Source organism: Megalops cyprinoides, chromosome 15, assembly GCF_013368585.1.
Source record: "Megalops cyprinoides isolate fMegCyp1 chromosome 15, fMegCyp1.pri, whole genome shotgun sequence".
NCBI classification, from domain to species: domain Eukaryota; kingdom Metazoa; phylum Chordata; class Actinopteri; order Elopiformes; family Megalopidae; genus Megalops; species Megalops cyprinoides.
Window position 1 is genome coordinate 14,836,207 of NC_050597.1, and position 27,446 is coordinate 14,863,652.

The 27,446-nt window shown below is 38.0% G+C and overlaps 1 protein-coding gene across 1 annotated transcript in view; it reads right to left on the bottom strand.

The window, feature by feature from the left end:
* The window catches only part of eys (eyes shut homolog), a 266,508-nt gene that overhangs the window by 95,392 nt on the left and 143,670 nt on the right, over positions 1 to 27,446 (bottom strand). Inside the window, exons 31-34 of the mRNA XM_036547241.1 lie at positions 19,841 to 20,031; positions 18,212 to 18,303; positions 12,918 to 13,068; positions 2,553 to 2,665 (exon numbers count right to left, since the gene is read on the bottom strand). Of these exons, the coding sequence (XP_036403134.1) occupies positions 2,553 to 2,665; positions 12,918 to 13,068; positions 18,212 to 18,303; positions 19,841 to 20,031 (547 nt within the window). The remainder of the gene's footprint in view (positions 1 to 2,552; positions 2,666 to 12,917; positions 13,069 to 18,211; positions 18,304 to 19,840; positions 20,032 to 27,446) is intronic.

The window sequence follows — 27,446 nt, forward strand, 5'->3', positions numbered from 1 at the left end:
CTTCCATTGATAACAGATACTTCAGAAAATCCCAGCTCTCTCACAGATGGAAAATTTAATTGGGTTTATGCTATTCTAAGAAAAAAAAATGATTGGGGATTTCCTGACAACATGCTGCCCCTGTCAAAAAAAATACAGCATAACAAAACTGCTTCCACATTCACAGCACACTTTCATTGTTCTGTTTGTTTGCCACACAATCTTTTCATGTCAAACAAAGCTCTTGGATAACAACGGCTCCATTCTATACTGATCTGAACTGGAATCAGGGAATGGTCCTGTCTTCGCAAAACCAGTTGTCTGTTCCTAAACACGGCGAGGAAACAAACAAGTGCACATCGCCTGTTTTGATCTAGAAAAGGGTGTGTTGCGAGTAGGGGGATGTCACCTTTAATCTCGCTGATGACTGCATGGGAGGACTCCTTTCAGCAGCCATAACTAGCCATGGAGAAACAGGAACTAAACAAGCAGAAGAGACAGTCTTCTCTGTTTTAATCTGTTTCAGAGAACTAGAGCTGGGTAATATTGACGTGGTGGTGTGATCTGCCTGTCCGACAACCACAGTTTGTCATTTCACAGCAAAAGGCCTTTTTCAGAATAGACAGAGAAATAGACTATTAAAAAGGATCTGTGTCTTAAGAAACTGTGTTATGAGCCACCACAAAAAACACAGCCCTGACAGAAACTGGTCATTCTGTTTTGTCTGGTTGTTTATTTTTTCCCCACCCAAATTTTTATGCAAGTAATTATCTTAATTGCTACATCTACATATTTCTTTTCAGATTTTTTCCAAGAGTAATATTAGGATAAAGGGGTAAATAGGTAAGAAATCACAACAGTTCTGATTCTTTATTTTTTACATTTTTAAAACTCCACATACATTTTTCATAATAAGCAATTATTGTGCTACTGTAATGCATTTACTCAATACATTTAATCTGCAGAACAAGATGTGTTTCTATAATTATGAGTTCATTGTTACATGTTTATTTTCAGGATACGCTTAACCTACAGAGATTAAGAACTATTGATGCTTTAGAGACTGGTTGGCTATCATCACTGTCTCTTTGATTACAATTTTGTTCCTAACATTAAATGGCACTCCTCTATTTGTAAGACCAAAAAAAAAAAAAAAAGAGAAAACTTCAATCTCATCAACATATCTGGAAAGCAGGAATAGATACTATAAATTCCTTTTCATGCTTTTTCCCATTTTATGTAACCTTGCTTTTTGGAAATGCAAACTGTATCCAGTAGGCCACAATTACCTCTGCACTTGCACAGGAGGTGAAAAAATGCAATCCTCTGATATACTCGCACTCGGCCAAGGGCTTCTTTTCACACTGCAGCCCACACAGTGCAATACAGCGGAGTGGGCACTCATTGGAGAACAAATGTTACTTCGCTGATGTCATCTGAGCAACTTTCAGGCACCTATCGAATTGCAGGGTGCCTGAGAACAGTGAGTTGAGCAACCACTGTTGACATATGCACCCCTAGCCCCAGCTGAATGAAGGCTTTGACCTGGACCCATGCTGGAGAGCTCAGCTTGCACTCAAGGCAAGCACCTTAATCACTAGGCTACTTGGACACCTCATATGATCTTTTTTTATTGTACAGTGTTTCCAAAACCTCAATCCAAGAGTAAAATGGAACCAATGTCACATGAGTACAGTGTCATTACCAATATTATTCACCACATCTGATATCATCCAAAATTATAAAAAAAATCAAACTCTAACATGATGTTATCTGTTTCACTGAATCACACATTTCACTAATAGATGAATTAGTTAACAAATTATTGAACAATAAGGACATACTGCATGCGTACTGATTTCCTGTAGGTTTACAGCAGCAACTAATTACAGATAGATGGAGCCTCTGCTAATTAATCCTTAACTCTAATGACAGGTGATTTGAATGTCTCCTTTCGTAAGAGACATTCAGAGAAAAGTTAAACAGTTACTTTTTTCTAACCTCTGCACACTTGGAATAGCAGAAATGCAGGATCAGTCTTTTGTCCTTACATAGTGAAAGTGTAACAAATGAAGGCAACAAGTGAATGCAGCTGTCTCCCAGATCACAATGACTGCCCAGGTTTTGCTGTTTTCCCCCAAAAATAAATGTGCAAAGAAATAAACTTTATTTTACTCGTGTTCAGCTTTTTGTGTTGCTCAGTGGTGGCTGCATGCTCCCTCTGTGTTTATGAAGTATCATCGATACACAGCTTTGCCCACATTTGGCTTGGAAGTAGGCCAACACCTGCAATGCTATTAGGATGTGCTGACATGCATCCAGCCCAGTTGGAGCTCAATGGTGGAAAAACAGGGGTATAAGTAAGCCAGCCTGGCTCCAGCTCTACAGTGGAAAAGAGGTATGTAAGTGAGCCAGGCTGGTTCCAACTACAAAGTGATCAAAAGGTTTATAATTGAGACAGTCTGGTTCCAGCTATACAGTGAAAATGGGTATATAAATGAAGCATCTTTAAGGGATTACACAAAATCTACAAATAACCAAACCAGAACATCTTTGAAAATGAATAATGTTACCTGCAATTGTCCACATTGCTGCCACCAATGGCGTTGGATGTGTAGAATCCTCTCAGTTTGTTAATTTCCATGATTTCAATGCAGCCGGTATAATTGTAGAAAGGTTGATTGCCCTTGGGGAAAGAAAATGGCAACACATTTTACAAATGCTGTTCTGGAAAAAGGCAGTGATAAAGGGCATTGAAAGCAATCAAAAATGACAGCTGGTCCACTGATATCTGGATATGAATTACACAAACCACATGACCCAATCCAGCACCAGGGCTGGGAATAAGGGAATTTATAGGTCCTTTACATATAGTACCAGTAGACTTGTCTTAGCCATCAGTATTACCTTATGTCAGATTGACTTCAACATTATTGCAGCAAATCAAAACAGGTTTGTAGAAAACATTTACAGGACCAACAAAAACACATAAATGTAAAAACTGAAACATACCTTGTCAGTATACCATTAATGTTTTGTCACACTTCTGAGAGCCAGCACTAAAGAAGTGCACCTTTCGCTATGAAATACATATGCCCATCAGTATACACTTGTAAAAATCAAATGACTTTTTTATCATCACTTTTCATCTGAAACTCAGACCAACATTTGCTTCACTTGTGTCTGACCTTGTGTAACAGTCAATAGTTTTCTCCTCAAAAAAAAAATAATTTCATATAAACAAGTCTGAGGTTGTAGAAAATTGTAGAGAAACGTGGTTATAAAATGTATTTCCCTCCACTTAGATTATATATTACGACAAGTCTGTAATACTACTAAAAGAATGTTCAGATTTGCTCTTAAGAACTGTAAGTTCGCCTCCTCTCAGCCCATCCTTTCATATTCATCTCTTGTCTCTTGATAATATGGAAATCATCCCAGTAACGGGGAAGAAGTGATCCAGCAGGGCTCCCTTCACAGTTTGACATCCAGTTAGACTCTCACGCCACCGTGTGCCAGCCTGGGAGCCCCTGTGTTAACACTTAATGAATGTGCGGTGGAGCTCCCAGATGTGGCATTTTGGATTTTTATGAAGTTTTCAGACATACAAGTGGCACAGGCCTCAAAACAGATGAAGAGGTTGAGCCTGTCCTCACAGATGTATCGTGAACTGCAACTTTGCGGCATAGTGGGCCCTTGCTAGAACTCTTTCATACGCTATTGCAGCACTGAGCCTGTTAAGTGGACAGAAAAGCCCATGGGGAAAGCATTCCATCCCAATCTCACGGAGGCCCTTCACAGAGGCTGGAGCATAGATATGGGAGAGTACAGTCATGCTATACATGGATAAACATATATGACATGGCCTTCCTAGATTTACATCAATTACCTCCAGTGAACAATGATATTGCATTTTCTCTCTGAAAACTCATGGGATCTTCAGCCCAGACACATGCTTTCAGGTACAAAGCCTACACAGAGCACAACCTGCCTATTTACAAACAACCTCACAGGCTTCAAACACACTCCATTAATCACCAGTATAATCTGGGGCACACTGAGCGTGACCAGTCAGTGTGTGAATGACCTACAATGGAGCCGACACACGGGCGTCCCTGGCAGTCTTGGCGTAGCTGTCGCTCCTTCCTACCTCATCTAGAGAAAGCGAGAGATGCAATATCATCATTCACTGGAGGTACTTGATGTAAATCTAGTGAGAGAGCAGATAGGGTCCCCACAAGTTATCAACACACTACCCACAGGCACAGCATCCAGTTTCAGAACTGTGAACACAAGAAGGAGCCACCTAACTCCTGGTTGTTGACCGTCACAGGTATTACACTGGACCCATCAAAACTGCAAAGCTGTCCAGGGAACAAGCTGTAAAAACCTGGTCTCTGCTCAGATGATTCTCCCTTAGCACCACTGCCTATGCTCTCAAACACCAACAACTACTACATCAGTCTCATCTTTTTTCCTGCTGAGGCTATTACATGTCAGGCTTCTTTAGATATGGTTCAATACCTTTGACCTGCACCTGAAATGCAACAGGCATATGGTTGTCATGGAACAGTGTGGAGATGTCTTAGAAGAGGTGGTCCCCTGTAGGTTTTCTCACTCAAGGAGTGACTTCTTACAGAGTCACACTCAAAAAAATGCCTTGCATCAAACATCCCTGCGAAACTCTACAGAGCACTGATATCCTCTTCAGAGGGTTGCTGCCACGGAACGATGGACCTCCAGATGATGGATGTTGTTTGGAAAGGTCAAGGTGGACTTGGTGTCTGCAGAGAATGATCAGTATTCCCTCTGGTATACAATGCCTGAGCCTTTGGTTCTGAATAGCTCTCAGAGTCTCCTGTACCTCTTCAATGTGATCCTAAATCTGTTGTTTAAAGGTCAAGTTAATGAAGCCTTTTGTGTTTGCACTGAATAAGAACAGTACTGCTTATAGGGAATCCGGCCTGTTATGACTGGCTAATTGAAACAGATGTTATAGCATGATAGAACAGAATATACAGCTGTAACGATTTTCTTTTTTTTGCAAAGGGCTGATCTTGTCTTTGTTCCTGTTCCCACAAAATTCCAAAAGACAGAGTGGGGATTGATCTGCCTTAACACTGGCAAGGGGACCATACCACCACCTGTTACTGGAATACTTTGATATTGTGCCTATGTGATATCAAGAGGAAAGGGATGAACCCAATTTGATAAGATGGGCTGATATAAGGAGCCCTTAGCCAACAGAACCACAGTTCTATCCTTGTGTTCCAACTTCTGTTCTTTTATTGTTCACATTCCACCCAATTTCTGTACCTACAGTATCTTCCTGTCTCAGAGTGCAGGAATACTCATGAAACCATGTCTGACCAGCATGGTGTGCTGCAAGTATAATGGTCTGACAGAAAAAAAAGACAATTGCTTCCAGCTTTCAAAAAAAAAAAAGAAACAAAAAAAAAAAATCCCCACAGAGATTCAGAGGAATACAACTGGCAATTTTTCAATGGCCAAAACAAAAGGAAAACTAGCATAAACAAATTTAAAAACAGATTTTAAGGACACGTCAACACAATACAGCCACACGAGTTGCATTTGCTTAATCTTTGCTCGACATGAGGCAAACTAAAAGGTGTTTGATTACAAATTTACTTATAAGAGTGGTGCATTCTGTTACATTTTCATCCTGCTATTTCAGTAAAAATGTTCTATTTCCATAAAGGATCCTCAGTATCCTCAAGAAATGGTGCTACAGATTGCCAGGCATTTTGCCAGGGGACCTTACATTCATCACTATCTGAAGTCATGTTAACTTGTGTCAGCTTATGCATGACTGAAAATATACATGAGCAGATTACTCTTCAACTGCAGTAGATGTTCTCTTATATTGTTCTGTGATATCATGCGGGGTGTATGATAGATTCTCAATCTATATTATATAACCTACAAAAACCATCAAACCATTCTATGGCACTCTAAGCAGCATCATTAGATCTGAGAGGCAATTTTCTCCAACAATGAATGTTCTGGGTATACCTATTTATCTTGATTCAGTCCTTCAGCAGAAAACCAGTATCCTTAATGACAAAGGTGCCGTTTCAGACTGAGCACTTTTTTGCGCATCTCACTTGTATGTTTTTTAGTTGTCGGGATTCAGATATAACTTACAAATCCGCATATCTCTTACAATGGGTGGTGCTAAGCTGTGTACTGTGAATAAATGTAAATTGTCCTGGCAAAACATACCTTCCTCTCTGGAGCCTGGCGGCCAATAGATTTTCCTACAGAGTTATCAGTTATCAGAGTTAGCAGAATGCAGTCGCAAGACACTCACTTTAATTATGAAAGCTGAGCAGAAACTTGTAAGAAAATAAAACGCTTCTGGAACCGAGACTTTTCATTTTCTCTGTATAAAATGCTTAAAATGGACAAAGATAAAAACATCAATAGGCTATTTAATAATTTTATTTTTAAAAAGAAAAAATGCTACCATGTTCATTCTTTGAAGTTTTTTCTGATGCTATTAATAGGGTAGATAACAGCAAAAGCAATAGACAATATGAAAGTTGGTAGAATTCCTTGCAAAATACAAGGGTAGGGGCACCTTTTGTTATGCGAGCATCAATCATTTGAGCATAACATAACATTCCAGGAGTAGCATTTCTTATGAGAGCAAAATACCATGCCTAGTTCTCTAGCCCCTACTGTAGCTAATGTCAGAATTAATTAATGTCAGAATTTTGACAGAAAAGTAAATTTAACTGCTGCATACTGTGTACTTGTGTACTTACTGATGTACACTAAAAGATGTAGTATAAAGTATGTAATAGGCAGCCTATTTGTATGCAGTATCTTAGTGTGTGATTTATGACACAGCCATAGAGAAATGTCTTACAAAATGATTATTTCCTTTTTTGTTCACCAGCTAGCAATTGTTTTCAGAGATAACCTGAGATTTTTTTTTTTTGTACCACCAATTCACTAACCTCAGGAATGTGTAGTACCTAGAGGGCCCATGGCAATTTGTTCTTACAGAACATATGACAGGGTACATTATTTGCATGTATGCCTGTATGACTAATTAGGACAGACAAATTAATTTACCACATTGGTTGATTTGAACGTTCATTAATGAATGTGTCCTACAGTCTGTGCCTCTAAGTTTCAGAAGACACAGAATAATATGACATGTTTAAAGAAAACAAATGTCTGACATTGCATTGATATACTAACTACACAGGGTTATCAGATGAGGTGAATTTATTCAAATGTAAAATGTAATATACATCTAACAGAAACTTGATTAAGTTCATTTTCACTAGATTTGTATGTCTAGTTACCAACAATGCTGTTGTTACAGGCAGACTTATTCACCTTTTTCCTCTGCAGAGAGATTGTGGAGAGAAAACAGGCTTAAATGTCAAGTCAGAATATACATATCTTGGAAAATAACGACTCACCCTCACTTCACACAAAACCCATCAATTCAGGCAAATTCCACCACAAACATCCACATAGCAGTGTAAGTGGCCCATGTCTGAACGCACTTTGTAGTACCAGATGTGCGTAACTCTGCACAGGCACTAAAGCAGGGTTTACACATACATATCTGTCTGAATCAACAACAGTCTCTCAACTGAAACAGTCAAGAGTTCACTTAAAATGGTAAGAAACATGACACCCTGAACACACCTTTTTATCTAAAAAGCTTAGGGTAAATAATAATCTCAGTGTGAAACGTGTAACTCACAGCCCAAGTGTGAAAACCTTGGCTCAGACATGACAAGCCTCCTTTGATGGATGGGACATCACAGACTCATGCTTCTTTATTTTGAAGAAAAAAAAGCTGCGTCCCCACTATAGCCTGCTTTAATTATCACATGATGATTGGCATAAGCAAATGTTAAATGACTTCTGTCACTTAGCTATCCTAATACATCATGAAGCAGTGCATGATTCATGGTCCAACTTGAATGTTAAAAATGATTTTGCTGGCATGCAATCTACTCTGCTCTGTAAAAAAAAAAGCACCATTCAGATGAAATGAACTGATAATCTTTTAATGTCCACATCCACAGTAAAGACTGCTTTTATTTAACAATCTTCTGGAACTAATGATAAAGAGATTTCAAAACATATTTCAAGAATCTTGCTGTGTGACACAGAAATTGGTTGGACAATTATTCAAAATAAAAACCCACTGATCTTTTATTTCAACTGAAATACAAGCTGTCTGAGTACAACTGAATAAACATGAACCATATGAAACAGTAAATCGATATATTCAACAGGCTTCTCTATTGTCCTTTTTTACAGCCATATGTTGTTCATTTATTTGCACATCCTGTGTAGATCAAATTATATCATATCTTAGTGTAGGTATGTTTAAGGTGTTCCACTGTGGAAATGTCATGCCTCAAGTCAAGCAGAGATAGCATCTAATTGACTCAATTGCTATGACAGTGATTTCATTTCTGCTGCTATAACTATTTCTATTCCTTTAAGTTCTCGACTCTATGCTCTAATTTACAGTTGGGCATGGTTGGTTGGTCTCCTCTTTCATTAGGTCTGAATTCAAAATTTGGACAATCATATAGAATAAAAATAGTTTTGTGACAAGCTCTGTTTTGCCTCCCAACTAGTACACAATTTCATGATGCATGAAATAATTAAGTTAAGGCGCATCACGCAAGACACATGTATGGAAGAATGTGAAGCTCATGAACTAGCTTTCTTTCTCTACCATTTATTTTACATAATATATCATAGTTATGCATGGTTCCATATTTTCTTTACATTTTACATTTATTTTAGAGCTGCAATGATTATTTAAACAACTTCTTCTATATGAATCACCCGAATAAGAAAAAAGTACAATTTGTTCACTTGTTCACATACACTTGTGAGGCAATGGTAGAATTTCAATATGCTGGACTAGAATGGAAAAAAAAGGTTTATTCTTGACTTGAACTGAATGGTAGTGTAATGTTTTCACCAGCAATTAAGATTAAGGCATTAATTGGGGAAAAAATAATTAAAATGACCTTATTTCAAGTTGAAAAGTACTTGGGAGCTCTGATACCTTTCCCATTGTTATGAAAAGTAAACTGCAGAGTTGACTGGCAATCTGCCAAGCAATGTGGCCAGCCTACTTGCTGTTGAATGTGGCTAACTAGTAGTAATTTGGAACAATGGCTTTTTACTGTACCCTTGGATTTTGGAAACAATGAACTTGGTTGCCAAAATGGGAAAAATATGGAAAATAAGAAAAAAATACATCTTACATAACTGTGGTCATTTAAGTTGATTTTTATGTTTACATTATTTTAAGCACATGGAGAAAACCAACTCTAAGCATGTGTATAAGGCTGTCTGAGAGAATATACTGTTAACTGCTATATTACACACCAACATAAAGTGTATTCATAAGGTGATGGGCCACCATGAGCCACCACAACAGTTTCATTGTGCCTTGTCATAGATCAGGATAGTGTCAGGAACCCTCTCTGAGGGATGCAACATCAAGCGTCCACTAGAAATTCCACCATATGGTGTTTTGTTGATGGTGGTGGAAAATGCTGTCTCAGGTGCCACTCCAGAATCTCCCATAAGTGGTCAACTGGGTTAAGATCTGGTGAGTGAGATGGCCATGGCATATGGTTTACATCATTGTCATTCTCACGGAACCATTCAGTGACCGTTCGTCCTCTGTGGATGGGGGTCACTGTCTTCCTGGAAGGGACCACTCCCATCTGGATAGAAATACTTTAGTACAGGATGAAGGTGATCACTCAGAAGGGCATTTACCCTGCCCTTTAAAGGATAAAGTATGTCAGGAGAATGCTCCCTACACTATAACAGAGCCAGTAGAACCCTTCAATGTGGGAAACAAGCACTTCAGGCCTGTAGATTTTTATTGCCCTGTACTACGCACATATTCATCTGCTTGTTGCAAGCAAGGTGAAGGATAACTGATCTGACCATATGATTTTTTTACTAGACCACTGTCTGTGTTCTTTACATCACTTTACTCACAAATGTGCTTTTTTAAGTATAATAAGGACTGTAACCTAATCATATCATCCCTCTCTGTGAAGTTCTTGATGGACTGTTTTTGATGAAACTGTCTGCTCAGGATTGATATTTGTAATCAACATATTCAGAGATGCTTGTCTATTTTGCCTTGCATTTTGAGACAATGCATGGACAATGAGGAGTATATGCTTTTGACCACAGTTTAAGCCCCTAGTTGATGATATCTTTTATACCAACATCACCTTAGCCACTGTTCCTTATTAAACATCAGTTCAAGAGACTGAAAAGTCTTTGTCACTGAAGCTACTGCCAAACGTGCTCCGACAATCCCCCCTCTTTCAAAGTCACTGACATCTATACTTCTAGCCGTGGTACCCCAAATAAAGGGAAACTGGGCCTGCCCCACACTTTCATACATGACCATAACTCAGGAACTGAACCTGAAGCACTCGCTGCTTTCAATATACTTTGTATCCCTCATTTACTGATGTGTTTCCTTTATTTTGGCAATTACCTGTAGTTTTTTTTTTAATGAATTTTCACTGCAAAGTAATTCTATGCTGAAACAAAAACAATTTCAACATTTTTAACATAATATTCTGTAAATTTTGAGGATAAATGCAATTTTGTATAAACCCATGCTTTTATATGAAACTGTAATTATTTTATTATTGGAAAGCAGTTTGGGTGGTCAAAATTGTTGAATGTCAATTACCAAAGAAATTTTGAACATTTGGCTTCATCCAACATCTAAGATTTCATCTGCACATCTTTCTAAGCAAATAGGTTATAATACAATGAAAATTAATGGTGAGGAAATGGCAGGCTACTGTCCATGAATAGATATCCCCCACAGATAATACAAATCCCACAAATATCAACACAAGTTTGCTTCCTCCTGTGAGATACATGATACCTATGAGCCCTGTTCATTTTCTAATTTTATGTGGGTAGGTAGACTCAATAAAATTTACCTGTAATGAAAAATATCACATAGAAATAATAACACCACAGCAATTAAACAGTGCTGGTGTTTAACTTTGTCGGATTTCCATCCATCAGAAATGCTCAAGATATTTAAATATTCCACTGCAAAATTTTGTCTGATCCTGCCCATGACTATTTAATTCTGGCTATCTTTTGGATGGTTATGAAATATTGTGGAGTGGCCATTGGTGGTGATATATTAAATTTCATCAGAAAAGATAAACCTTGTAAATCACATTTTCACCACTTTGCCACTTGCCCTTAACTATTACTGAGACTTGTCTTGGTAATGAAAGAACAGTGATAGTCAGCTAATGTTCATGCCTCTTTGTTGCTCTCCCACTTTGTCTGATTGCCACCCTTAAATAATTACATTTTGTTAGAGGTATGTTTGTCTTTGAGTTTTAATTGCCAACCCCCATAATCAGTTGCCTTTGACCCTTAAATGCAATTAATTAAAGGAAAACAGAGAGATTCAAGAGATGTAACCAGGCGTAAAGATATGGTCACTCCTACGACAACGGCGTCATTTCAGGGACAAAAAAAGGATCAAGGGCAGAGGACTATGGTTTTAAATAGTCTAAAGTCTCACATCTGCTTCTTTCAAAATAGATCTAAAACACTACATCACACTGTTTTGCTCCTTAAAACAGTTCTGTCCACACTCACAAATGGTGTTAAACTGAATTTTACTACTTGCTTTTAATGGTTGTAAATGAAATTGAATTTAAACCATTACACTTTTCAGCTTGTGTCTGTACAGGGAAGTGTCTTGGAATTGTAGCAGCTGCACAGATGATACACGCACAGACATGGCATCATTTTTCATAAATGAAAAGATGTTTTGGTTTTATTGATTTTGGAGCCAAGCATAGCTTTTATCATCCTCAGATACAGCTAGAAAACTAGCACGCACAACATCCATATTTGCTTTTTAATATTCCATTTGATGGAGGGATGCTGGGTTGCCTCACACTCCAACAGATCTGTGCGTCTGAACACAGAACAAAAGCCAATATGCAACACTTACAAGCAACAACAAATTTCATTTGAAGGCAAACCATCCTAGTCAAGTGCAGTGTCACCTGACAGTCCTTTTACATTTAGCAAATAAAAAAAAAATGTTAAAGAACAATGTCAATAGCAAAGCAATGAATGTATGCTCAAATCTTGATTATCGTGGTTTCATGTAAAAATCTGTAGTCACAAGCACCCTGCGATTTCAGCACTGCTAAATTTTCACAACTTGTTACACAATTAATGAGTAAGTCAATCTGGTTTTACTTGAATTAACAGCTTTTACAAAGGAGTTACAAAACAATGCATTACAGAAAAGGAATTTGTTAATTATCTGCAAACTGTTGTAACTGATTGAAAAACAACATATTTCCAATATGTTGTCTCAAAATGAGAGATCACTGAAATTTGCTAATTCAGATTATTCTTCAATCCATAGCCTATTTATTAGGGAGTTTGAACATTTGGTTGAAATTAAAAATACACACAAGGGAGACCACAGGGCTGGGGTTGAGAAGTCCAAAATTCAGAAACACCAGAGACTATTTCTCAGTGGAGAGGCTCCATGCTGCTCCAGACACACTGCTGAATATGCAGATGGGTGGTTATAATGCATTTAGTTTTGTTTTGGGAATAAACTGCACAAATTTTATCTGCAAGAGTTATCTTGTGAGAAACTCTATCAACATGCCAATGAGCCACTCTCCATAAAGTCCCTCAGGACATGACTTTGCAGAGATAAAATGAACCTGAGCTTATTACTCAAGATAATACAAGAGCTGCCTCAAATTCAAAATGCAATTCAAATATTTCATTACTGTCACTGACCAATATGAAAACACACACAGATGAATACATTAGGGTGACAGCACATGAGCACAGGGCCATCATCAACTGCTCACCTGATAGGATGGATAACCGAGAGGTAGCCCTCCAATGAAGAGATGACCTGTTTTCTGAAAGGTCAGTCCTGACCAATAATTGCTGAGCATGCTCCGCACCCTTTTGTAGCCAGACACCGTTACCTCTGCTTCACATGGGTCCAAGTGCTGCCTGTGCAGGGAAATCAGGGAATATCATGAAAAGTATTCATTTTTTACCTCAACATTTTATATTTCACTAATTCTTCACCCACATATTTATGCCCGTATTTGCCATTTATTTATTCACCATGATTTTTTATGATGTTACATGTGTGAAATGTGGACGGACTTTGTAAAGACAAGATGAATTCTTGAAAAGTCTGCTAATGAATCATTATTTCACAAAAACTGTGGTATATCTATATCCATAGTTGACTGAAGTCATGGTTAACAACTTAGCTACATAAAGCAGGAGGAGAGACACAATTTAACAAGTTTTACTCACTACATAAAACATTACACCAATGAAAGTAGCTTTTAAGCTTGTCACAATACTGTTGCTATAGTAATGTTGCTAACATACTGCTACTGCTAATATACTGTTAACTGCTGCTGGATTTAATGTTAGCTAGCTAGCCAGTGAACACTGAAAGATCTCCTTACTTCTATTTATTGTAAATATTCATTTGTGCATGTCTGTTCATAGCACAATTATCATTGGCTATTACCCTTGAAGTCCATCTCTGCTTTTGCAACAGTGGATGCATTATTTTGTTAAGGACAGACAAAAGATGTTAATCCACCTTTTCCTGCTGTTAAGTGATGGTACCCAGTAACTTCAAACTGTGAAGAGGAACTAGTCATGAATCTAAATTGTTATACAGACCACTACAATACTGTTACGTTTAATAACAAATGATATAGAATGTGCATGTATTTTCTAATTATTGATGGAGACTGTTCAGACCTTAATCTGGAGGGTACGATACTCTTTATAAACAAGCATATTGCTAGGAGACTTGTGGCCTTTAATGCTGAGAGACTACTGCTTTGCTGCTAAAACGCAGCCGAAAAGGTTTGTTCAAAATTATTCAGGGTTTTATATGGTCAGTAAAGGTCACAGTAATTTCTTTGTTCACTTTTAATTATGCAAAAATGCCTAGTAACTAAAAATAATATTTGCCTCTCATTTAGTCAACATTTATTCATTTGGCAGATGCTCTTATCAAAATATAACCTGTCACAGGTTATAAATAAGAAAAAATTGTAATTCTTCCATAACAATGGAAATTAATTTGTTCTGTTTTACAGTTCTGCTCCATGGAACATTTAGTAGACCACATCTCCCCAAATTCATCCTTTCCCATCTTTAATGTTCAGTAAATTGATAATTAGTTGCATATGTTGTAGTGTCTGGTTAAGATGATGGAACTGACTTCACAAATGGGTTTTTGGCCTTAGTAGCTCCTTTAAGTGACAGATTGTCTTGGCCTGTATAATTTGTGATTCAAACTAAAAACAGTGCTTAAAGAGTGTTAATGATGGCTATGTTTCCATGGACACAGGAGACATTCCATTAATCTGGAGGAAGTATAATAGCAAAATACTGGATATCTGGATATATTAGTAATTGAACCATTACTGAAGGATGCACATTTATTATGTGATCATTTCAACCATTCACCAGGTTTTAAATTCTGAATCAATAAGATCTGCATTTTTTCAAAGCCTAACTGAAATGGAGAATCCACATGAGGTGACAGTTGTTGCTGTATTACCATCACTAATGAGGGTGTCAGTGTAAAAGAGTCAGCTGTGCTTGCAGTGTGAGAAATTGTTCGAATTTGGTATTTCTACCCACAGATTCACGCAGTCAAATCCCCAGTGGTGCATGGCTGATGCAGGTTTGAATAAGTTATTTCATCCTGAACAGTACAGTCACAGACTTATTGACGGTTAAAATGTAAAATGTAAAATATTTGCCACTGTGTAAGATGTGCTTTTTCCTCATTAAAATCATACCCTAAGCTTACCATGCATCCCAATTTATCATTGTGACAGTCAGTGGTCTGTATATGCCCTGTAGCAGCCAATAATGTAATAACTGCCAATAACGTAATAATTTTTCCGTTCTTAATGTAGTAAAAGATGATAATGTAATAACTGGCCAATAATGTAATACATTTGAACCAATAACGTAATAACTTTTTGCGCATAATGTTATAAGTTATTACATTATTAGATGGTTATTACATTATTACATTATTTTTACATCATAAAAAGTAAAAACTGGAACCGATAATGTAATAATATACTTATATCACTTTATTTAAGTTTTATTTATTGGCTATAAAGTGTCACACTTCCATGACATCCTTACTGTTGCCTCTTTCAAATAACTGCTCAAAAACCTGACCACACCTTTTTCAAGCAAACTGTTTCAACCACACTATTATAGCTATTCAGCACTCTCTCTCTATGTATATATTCCAGACCTGACTCCTGAAAGGTTACATGAAAATGTATTACCAAATCTTACTAAATTTGATTTAGTAAAAACAGTTTATTTAGTTGAGATTCATGCACATAGATTAATATTTCTTATATATTTAGTGCAAGAGGATATACAAATTTGTGAGATCATTCTAATTAAAGTTAACTGACTATAGCTAACTGTCGGTAATTATCGAGATAGATAATAAGTAATTATCTAACTATCTCAGAGCCTCTACTTCATGGTTTCTCCCTGGTAATTACCATACCCTTAACAAAAAATGAAAGCACTACAAATCTGTCACAATGTTTCATAATAAATGTTTGCTTATAAAAACATCATGTTGCTTCTACACTGATGCACTGGGTAACTGGGTGTGTATCACATGAAGGTGAAGTTGTCTGTATGTAAGTTCAACCGAGTCTTCAATGTTTCAGTGGTGACAACATGGAAATGGAGACAGAATGATGAGAAATGTATATAATTGCATTGGATAGACAGAAAAGGGTGTCGAGCTATTCCTGGATGTCCATGTACATGTCTGTCTCTGATTAAATTCTTCTTACTTAGCTTTATACTGAACACTGAAGGATATATTGAGAATAAGGCACAAGCATAATCTTAAAATTTGATGTACCACTGAAACAATGATTTAAAAATCAAAAAATGAATTTAAGAAATGTATTTATTTATTATTTTAGTGTGTAATTGTATTTCTTATTGTTTTCAAAAGAAACACTGAAGCAAGGTGTGTGCATCCCTCTGATAAACTTGACCATGATGCCATTGGCTGTTATTCACTCTTCAAGTAACACACTAAAGTACAGGAGAATCACTGGAAGAGCGGTTCATCTCATTGTCAACCTAATAGCTTAGGCTATATACACACAACTTTTGTGTCGAACGCCGTATTAAGTAGCTGTATGTGTCATGTTGTCTATTAAACATTGCGTACAACAAGATTAATCTATAAATTCAATACTGTGAGAGTTACCAGTGTTATGCCCATTTACTGTTATGTAATTTAAAGAAATTGTCATAAAATGTTAACACTTTGCAATTCCTATTGTATGAAACTGTTGTTTGGTACTAACACATGGATTTGAGTACACCTGCATATTTTCCACATTGGTTTACTGAAGGATACGGGTGCTGCTGGACTGAGATGTCATTTACTGTGGAGTAAAACCCTTCACTTTAATCTCCATCCTCCACATGTTCATTTATGTAAGCAATCAATTACAAACAAGCATGGGTGTAAATCTTGGGAATAAAGAGATTACTACATTTCCTGTCATAAAAAAAGCAGACAGCCCAACAAAAGACAGAGGAGGCAGTGTTAGGAGCCAAATTTCACTCTCTGCTGCCATGGGTTTTCTATTTTTTTTTTTAAATCTTTTCTTCTGCCTTGGATGCACTGTTGCGGAGCTGTCTTTGGGCCTTGGGAGATTTTCTGCAGCTAATTCTCCCCTTTGGTAGAACAGGGGAGGAAGATAATTACCTAAGTGTGGAGCTGGGGCTAACCATCTGCAGCTGGAGGGTACTCCGTCCACAGATGTGCACTGCTCCTGATACCCCTTCCTTCCCTGTTGTGCAGAGAGGAGGGAATCCAGGAGGCAATCTGGCCCGATTTGTTTGAGGTTGGAGCGCTGGCTGGTTTCGACACTCAGGGGCACGTGCCAGAGCTCTGTACCTCCCTCCTCCAGAGGGGGAGGGGAGGGGGGGGGGGGAGCGGTTAATTTAGGAGTGCTCCGCCAGAGCTGCCTGGCTGTTCGCCAGAGGATACTGAGTGGCTTGGGGCCTTCTTTTCAAGCCACCAGCTTTCTGTGCAACCCGGTGGCTTTCTATGCAACATAAAGACATGCCTGTGCTGGCGAGGTGTATCAAAAACCCATGATAAATTGAGGAGGACTGGACTGGGGCACTTGAGCTCTCCTCCGTGGGGCCCTTAGTTCAAGATGGACAGAAAAGGAGCAGCGGGACCCACAGACAGTGGGTAACATTTGTTTTGGATGAGGCAGAAACAGAAGCACTCCGGTCTGGGTGGACCTCTGTCAGTCTTTTAAGGGCTAGCCAAAATAAAAAATAATCGATCTGGACTTCTGCTGCATTTTCTGTTTAACTCCTTTGAAAAAAAGAACTGATTGATGAAAATATTTCTGATGAGTATTTGGCTTTGCATTAAAAGAAGCAGTGAATACTTGCTTAGTTGAAGTAGACAGCTTGACTTTAACACTTTGTGCCAATCAGCCTCCTACATAGCTTCTACTGACAGCTGCTGGACTGTTAACATTTGGTTTGTGATTTTAATGTATTAGCTTAGATTTTTTTGTGTCATTCATTTATGCACACACTTATTTAATGGAGTTTTCATATTTTTTCATAATTCTATTACTCAAAGGTACAAAAGTATCATCCTACCTGGGATTTATACCCTCTGGTTAAGAACTAAATTCCTTCACCACAATTAACACTATCACCAAGGTTATGCTGGTTTTAGCAGAGCTAATAAAATACACTTTTTTAAAGATTTTTTTTTAGTTTTAGATCAGCTTGCATCTCTAGCATCTTGCTCAAGTGCACATTTTCACATAAAATATCATCTATAATCTCAGTGGAAATTTCTTCTATTATTACTTAACATGCTGTATTACTGGAAAAAGACATTTCTAAAAGTGGGTACTGCATATCCATTTAAATTTCCATTTGCAAATGAAAGCACAGAGAGTACAATCATTACTTAAACTGTGTATAAGCCCTTTTGTCTCATGCTATTATTGTTGAATGTCAAGATATGGAGATTTTTGTGTTTAGAAGAAAATGAGGCAAACCAACACACCTGATGTACACCATGTATTCCTCCCCATTGTCCACTTGGATCATTGTATCGATCTTTCTTATCCCTTCTTCTTGGTTGCAGGTGAATTCATACTGAAAATTAATTGCAGAAAAGGAATGGTAAATCAATGATCGGCATTATCATACCAAAAACCTGTAATCAATGTAGTGATCTCCCCGTGGATTCAAATTTGAATATTTATCAGTGTACAAGCATTAACATTAAGAGAGGTCTGAACAGGGTGTTGTGGGAAGAGGAGTCATGCAGTGGACAATGTTGGGACCGTTGCTTTTTACTCATACTGTATATTTACTGAGCTAATATGTAAAATAGTAGCAAAATTGCTACATACACAGCTCCAAGGATAAGCAACAATTGATAATCTACTAAAACAATCCAAAAAGATTTTAATAACATCAACAATTGGGCATATTTATTGCAAATGAAATGTGTCATTACCAAATTCAATACTCAATGTTTCAACGTGCAATTCCCAGCCTTGTTATCGAATACCATGTTCTTTGATTTATGTTGGTAGCTCTGAAAGTGAACTGCACTATCTTCAGCTCCTACCTCACCACTAGCAGGAGCAAGCAAGCCAGTTAGCTAGCATGCTGCCTCCCTGCGTGATGGAATTATTTAGTGCATTGCCTCGTACTGTTACAAGGCAAACTCATTTTACTTAGCTATCCCCTTGCATTGTGGAAGGTGATGTATGCCCTCCTTGCTGCCCATGATGCTATTCATGAAGAACAACCTTGTTTTCAACGGTAACAGCAGGGACAATTTGTTTCTTGCTATTTATTCTGTGCTCTTTGGTGGTAATCGGTGACAGCAATAGGTAGTATCCATGGGACATTGCTATGGTCAAAATACAGAAACATACCTAATTGAGTTAAACTGCATTAAAAATCAACATGTTAATCCATTTTAAATGAGTCACACAAGCTGACAATGTTGACAACCCTAATTTAAACATATTTGAATTAAAGGATTGACATAATGGTTATAATAATGATTATTTACATATACACTAGAGCTAAGTTTGAAATACTGTAACACTTGTATACGCACGGCCCATGGAGGGGCCTGGGACTTCAGAAAGCTTATTCCGTTTAGATATGTTCAGATCTCTTTTTAAACATCATGAACAAAACCACTAGCATATTTCCCTGAACAGTAAAAGAGCCTAAAATAAAAAGTCTTTTTATGTGTCACTGCAAGTCACTTCAGGTCTTTATGAAAGTGTGATACCTTCTCTTTGGTGAATAACTGGCTGATTGGATATCCATCCAGTAGTCAGAAATTAGGTGCATTGTCATGCCCAGTCAGTGCATCTGTGGGCTTAGTAAAGATGGTGATGCCCCTCTAGATTCAGCATTAGTCCCCTGTGTGGGGGTCCTGGGTTGATTGTGCACTGAGCTAATTGTCTCTTGTTGCAGCGGTGCACCATGTAGTTTAAAAACATGTGCTTGGATACCATCCATTGGTCCAGTTGGACTCAGGAGCCACAGAACCACAGAACAGGCATCTGTAGATCTCCTCTAATGTTAGGGCTTAGCTCAACAAATACCACATCCTCTGGTTTTATAAGCACAATAATATCATTGAAAGAGTAAATAACCTCACCTGCAGCATTCCCTGCTGAATGAAGAGTTTGATGAAGAAGTAGCCATTTGTGACTGGTCCTTGGTCAACATACAGAATGGTTCCTTCTGATTCTTTGCTTTGAAACCTTATTGAAAAGTTGCTGGTGACACCAAGACTGATGCCTTCAAACTCCATATAGGAATCACCAGAGTAGGATACATAGCTGAAATCTGCAAAGAAAATACAGCTGCAATTCATCTTATCAGCGATTTTCATGATCTGTTAATAGTTAATACCTTTGGCTTTTTTGTAGAAGTGGGAAATTTCTTCTGCTTTTATTTATCATAACTGTTCACGGCAGGTCGTTGGCAGTTCTTTTTTCCTATAATAATGAATACATCACAAGCATGAGATCAGTGCAAAGACATAACAATGATAAATAGAAAGACTGATAAAACCCAGAAAGGTTATGTCATCATTAAAATCTCCTCTCTTAGTGTTCACAGTTGACCACTGCATCCACTGAACACTATGGACTGAGTTCAGAGACTGCTAGTACTAGCTCTAGATACCTAGATATGCCTCAGGAAAAAGGAAAAGATTAAGGGAAAAACAGAACTGCTCATCCAGTCTTCAGACTTACTATTTTATGCTGTATAGTTATAAAACACCAGGGGCTGAATAGCTGTAAGAACTAAAGGCATGTCAGAAATGGCGGCACAGACATATGTCAAGTACACTGTGCAATTTTACTAAACTGGGCAAGCAGTAAGACAGCAACTACATCGCAAATTGTATGTGACAATGAAATCGCACGGACTTCAGGTTAATGATGAAAACAGGATGATTGGCACAACTAAGGCACAACAAAGGCACAGCAGCGTGACAAACAGCCACTGTAAAAAATGACTTCCCTATTGAGTCAGTCTATAAAACAGCAGGTGTTGGGATTTAAATTGAGAAGGGAAGGCCCCATAAAACCGAACTTCACACTGAGTCTGTGTCAGTCAGGTGTGAAGACACATTCCTGAACTGTAATTACACTCTGGCGAGATTTGGGCGCCCTGTGTGAAAACATGAAATATGGATGTCAGTTGGCCAGCTTCAGGGAGGAGGGTGCACTGAGCATGTGCCTGACAACACTCAGCCAACCCACTCTCTTCCCAGCATTCCTTAATCCAGGGGATCAGACGCAATCCCACAGAGATTACCAACCTTACATGATGCTGGACAAAATCTGCCTGTCTGATACTGTAGCATGTCAAAGGGATATAGCCTAAAACAATATGCAATTCAAGTTTGAATATAACTATAACCATGCGTGTGACTGATTACGACTGATTACTATGATGATTTTTCTTACTATTAATTTCAATATATAAAGACTGCATGTGTATTATAAATGGTTTTTGTTGATCAAAACAGGGCATTTTAGAGCACTAAATATCTACATTTCAGTAACTGATGTTTGGAGAAACCTGGGTGAAAAATATCTATGTATTGGAGTAATAAAGAAATTCTGCTCTCCCATGGAGCTCGCAGTGTGGATGCACTGACTAAGTGCTTTAGGCCAACTGTATCATCGTTCCAGAATATGTTGTGTTCCAGAGGACTGTGCACACAATACTGAATTTTATGCTGTGGAAATAGACTTTAACAAGCATGTATTTCTGCTATTTACAAATATAACTAGACTGCACTACATTTATGTAGCTCAGAGAGATGTAATAAATGGCCAGACCAATTCAACCAATTGAGCATGATGATTTACTTGTGTTTTGCACACAATCCACACAAACAAGTGCGACAACAACACACGCGCGCACACGCACACACACGCAATTCCCGTGCCTGTATGTCCCATACACACACCTACTATCTGACAGAAAACTAAAGCAACAAGGCTAAGAGCTATTTTACTGCATCATTAGGAACATGCATTGATATTCTCTGCCCCAAACCTCTGATGGTTTGCAAGCCTTTTATTTCAGCCTTCTGAGAGAATTTTGTAGGCATCAATATTCCAGATAACCAGCAACTAAGATAATAAAAGAAGAAAGAGAGGAACAAACATGAATACATCTATATATACACGTACAAAATGCCCTCCATATGTATTCATACCTATGGCTGAAGAGCAACAATATATACTATTGAAGAAAAAGAAAAAAAAATGGATATGTTCTTTTAAATGCAATATTTTAAATGCTCTTGCACAGCGCAAAGTCACATTGTTAACTAATAATATTATTCCAGAAAACACAAGGTTTACATTTTTTCAAATCCCTGTGATTAGTATTTTGTAAATTGTCTTCTGGCATTGATTACACTAACAAGGTGGTGTTTTGTAAGGCTCTGACACTAGTGTTATTTTTTACCATTCCTCCTGAAGAACTCCACTAGGATTCTCAAATGTTACAGTTTTAATTGGTTAACTGACTTCCTGAGTTTTAATCACAGTCATTCCACGAGACAGCTGTAAAGACTGAGAAGATCAGTTAGGAACATGTGTTTTGCTCTCAGTGAACTCTTTCCTTGAAAGAATGAGGTCAAAATCTTGGTGCACATTGGAGTTCTTAACTTCCTCTATCTTAACAAGGGTTCCAGGACCCATACATGCAAAACATCCCCCAAATATAATATACGTCCCACTAAATTTCACAGTGGGAATGGATTCTTTCTGAACATAAGCTACACCCACACCAAATGTGAAGCCAAAAGGGATGCCCTGGAAGCTCAATTTTCTGTTCATATGACCATGAGCTATGCTTCCAATTTTCATTCAGAAGTAATTAGGTAAATCAAAGTTGCATTCTGTTCTGAATAGTTCTTTGTGACCCTTTGTAACCTAAAGATGACAGTGTGGTTTGGAGATCTCCAACTGCTACCTTTGAACTTACGGTTGCCACCTGAGCCATGGTCTCACAGCCCATGGTGGCAAGACAGACAGGCATCTTTTTTCTGGCAGGGCTGTCAATATACCAGTAGCTTTACATTTCCTAATAATGGACACTACAGTCGAAAATGGGGTAGATTCCCTTTCAGCCATCTTCCATCTTGTGAAGGTCAAAGGCCATTCACCTGCTGACTTCGGAATTCTGTCTGAGAATGTATGCTAATGATGGACTTCTTTTGTGTGCTACTTTATACCACAGTGAAACATGAAGTCTTTGGATGCCTCTATATATTTCCCAGGACCTCCCAATGAATTTTCAATCAACAGAGGGTTTTTTTTAATCACACTTTGTTGAATGATTACTTGTGTAATTGCAGATTCCCTTGGAATGGATTGCACTTCTCCCATAAACCGATCGCTACAAATACCTGTCTTTAAAAAGTCATTAATCTTTTTCAAACCACAAGCTGTGGTATAGGTGTCGAAAATCCCCCCTTCCAATATTTCTGTGAACCATCTTTTTTTAACTCCAAGAGCAATTTGAGCATTAGGGAGTTGTAATTACCCAGCTCTGAAACATGATTAAAGGACAGTATCACGGCTCAAATTAGCTAGCACTTTTCACCAGCTTTGTACATTTTTTCATATGGTCCTAGACCACCTTTAATTAGTTTGAAGAGAGGACAATGTCTTAGGTGCAACTTGCTCAATTCTAATTAGCGACTGCATACGTAATGTTAGAAGGCCTTATAATGGTGCTGCTCAATGTGACTTCAATGTGCTTTTCAGTGTGATGGATCCTAGAGGTATAATTTTCTCTAGGTAATCATGCATTAACTATCATTTTCCCATCAAAATTACCTGGCAACCTATCATTTAATAATTATTAAGACTTCCCACTAAAAGGTTCCATTTTACTAAAGAGTAAAGAGTTCAGGATTCACATATATACATTTCCCACAATGTGTCATATATGTTATGGGGCTTCAGGTTTCATCTTCAGCTAACAATGGAGATTCAGGTAATTAAACAACTGAATGCACTAGGAAAACATACAGCAGAAACTCCTCTACGTGGCCAATATAATACCACAATTAATTCAGTAAGACTATATAAAACCCACTAAGATGCCTACACAATCTACTTACCACAGTCAGTAAAGTAAACCTGAGATTATATTATTATTTTCATAAATCCATCTATAGATCGCATTACATGTTATCCCTTTCCAGCTGCTGTACATTTACTAAAACAAATTACATTTCTCATGAAGGCCATACTCAGGATTTGGATCTACAGCCTTTTGGTTGACAATCCTGCTTCCTTCCCACTCTGCCCAGTTGGTGCCTACATGATTTAGTTCAGCTTTTAGCAAATGGATTTACAAACCCTTTCCAAGTTGACCATGTTAAGTGTGTCTACTACATATACGAATATATACAGTAAATAATAATTATGTCCACTGATTGCTTTGTTTTGAAGGACAGGTCAGATGAGGCTGTGCCAAGGAATACAGACTCTGCCTCCGTTCTTCCCTCTGCAGTTTTGCAATTTTAATACACTTCAAATGTTGACATCAGATGCAGGTACAAACAAGGACACGGCTCACGCGATCAAAAGAACCCTGGATATCAAAATTCAATATGATTTTTTCTTCCAGAGCATTTGTGACTCTTTTATAGGCAGAGACACACACTCTCTAAACATGGGTGCAACGTACAAAGAGAATGACTGAGAACAGGCAGATGTTGATTGAGAAAGAAATTCATTATTTGTTAGGGGTTTCATGAAACAAGAATCCATCATTTGGTGCAAGTCAGAGGCGGAAAAGCAATGAGATGTCTGGGAAAGAGGCTGCAGAGTAGGGCTGTGTAGGGATTAGATGGATCAGCGGGCTCTTCAGATCAGTTGAAATACTATCAAATTAAAACAGTAAAGTGCAGATGTGCTGTGGTTTGCTGTGTGACCCAACCACAGGATGACTTCAACCTGAATGTGTAAAGTCTACAGATGCCTCATGTATAAACAGGGTAAATAAATAAATAAAAATGTAATGTATAAATTGCAATTTTATGATTATGTATTTGAAGCAGTTACAAGACATGAAAAGAAAAAAAAATGATACAAAACTTTCCTGAGCAATGCTATACTTTTTCGTTTTGGAAAGTGTTGCACATCGATTTGATTGCTCTGCCATGAGCTGTGATGTAGGTAAATGCACAATATATGCAGGGAAAAGGGCTTTGCTGAAAGGAATTTATTCATACAAGTTTATTACATGGCTCATTGTACGGCATGCTATCCTGGTTTATATCGCCCATGTCAGTAGGCAATTTCGGGACATTTCACTAAGTTTTGCATTGCCTCTGGGCTTATTGAGGGTAGTGACACCGACAAACTTAAAAGACTGACTCAGAGATGAGCAATTTGGTGCAAGCATCAGAGGAACTGATGCTTAACACATTTCTCGTCTACTGCTTAAAATAAAAAAAAAAGATCAGATGTGAAAACCAGCAACTCTCAAACTCTGTGGGATAATTAAAGGATATCTCCTGCTACCAACTGGCCCCATGCCAATAGCCCTCTATCTATTTTGTTTGTTATTACATCAAACAATCATAGACAACTAATAAAATAATTTTTTAGAATGATGCTGCGATTAAAAAAAAAAAAACAAAACACTCCAAGTTAAAGTTTTGTCAACATTGAATGTAAATCTATAGAAAACAGAGCACATTTGATCTTGAACCAAGGCTCCAGGGAGGCAGGGGGCTGTGGCAAATGTGGAAACCCACAACAGGCCCTTCTCAAGTGTAACATGGCCAATTCCCTGGAGCAACCAGCCCAGGGGCAAAAAACAAGAGAGAAAATAATCAGGAAGAAGAGAGAGAGAGCCTGTGATCTGGGAATTAATGAGGATTTACAGGCCACAACTACAGCACATCATCTCCTTTCTGGTCCTGACGTTGGGGTTCGTCTGCGATGATGATGGAAAATGATCCCTCAGAGAAAAAGCCATCTATTAATTTTAAAGCCTTGTTTAGTCTGATACAGGCTTTGATGCAGTCTGAGGCGGATGCCAGGAGGCAGTGGCATGGCTCATTAGCAGTTAGCTCCTGCTCCCCTCCCCCACCCCCCCCAGGTTTGACTTTATCCCATACCTTACATTTTAAGACTCTGCTCATCATTCTTGGCACTACGTTCCCCTCCCCAAACTCAATCTAAACTGGCAGAGGCAGACGATTTGACCTTCAGCTGCTTTTTCCACTGCCAAAAAACGAGATGGCTCTGTGTTTCCAGATCCATAAAGATGTGCGCATAATATTTCAACCTGCACACAGACAGAGGAAAAGAAAAAGTAGAACAAGGCATTAATCCGACGTAGAATTCTGTGATGAATAGGGGACTGCGGAGGGGTTGCATGATGTGTCTGCTTTCGCATTGTGTTCAAAAACAGTGATTGCTCATCAGTTAGCAATGCTAATTTTGCCTCTGTCTGCCATCTGCACGGAGCACTGTCTTTATGGGATGAGAGAGAATTAGGGACAAAGAGTGAGGAGAAGAATCCTGGGACTGAGGAAGTGCAGGTGCTGCTAATGATGCACTCACTGCATCCCAACTGACATTAGTGTTTCTGATTCATGTGTGACATCTGAGGGGAAGTTTAGAGTTCTGCTCCCAAGAACAAAACTTGCAAGAACTTGCGTGGGTGCATACACACACACACAAACACACACTAACTCTACAAGTACAAAAATAATAAAGTTAACAATTAATAATTAACTTCCCACCAAAATATTGCCAATGTTTATCAGATGAACTCACAACATTCAACAACAATATATACCAACATTCTAAAAAATGGAAGTTCACTGGAAGCTTCAGCAGCCATACCGAGATATGCAAAGGCTTCTATGTTTTGGGGTTGTTTATGGTTCCTAGAGCCCCTGTTAAGATAAAGCCATTTATAAAGTTGCACAATGATATTTTTGCCAAAAACCTGTCTTGCTGTGCCAAGAAACTCAAACTTAGCTGAATATGGACATTCCAGCATAATTATCCAAACTATTAATCCAATTCTACAAAGAAATAGTTCACTGAGTTCAAAGGGAATGTTCTCAGATGATAATCTCCACATCTCAATGTTATGAAACATTCATGGTTCAAACTCAAAAAAAGCACTTCACAACACTAATCAAGACTTAGAGTAATTTTACCAGGAGTAACAGTCAAAAATCCTACTTCTAGAGCTAGAACCTCATAAAACAGTTCAATAGAATTCACATCAAAAGAGGACTTACAATTACAACTAAAAAATCTGGAAAAAAAAAGAACAACCTGAATTTGCTCTATGCAGTTGTATTCATATACAACTAAAGTACATACATAGGAGTCTGTCTGTTCAGGGGGATAAAACTGCTTGATAAATAAGTCATTTCCTGGTCCCTGCCTCCATGGATAGCCGTGGTGTGGAGTATTTTTTATCAGCTATCACAAAATGTAGACGGTTAATATCTCTCTCCATTCCCATGTTTATCCACACAACGAAAACCCTGTCAATTAGAGGGTAAAGCCCCTGATAAGGAGTGTGTGTGTCTGTGAGCGTGTTTGTTTGTGTTCACTCCATTGCAAGCATCATCTTTAGCTTTGGATAAAAAACCTTTGAACGTTAATAAGACAAAAACAGCATTCCTCCTTAAATGAGTTTCTCGCATTTAAGTTATGGAAAAAGCACCATATTCATTAGAC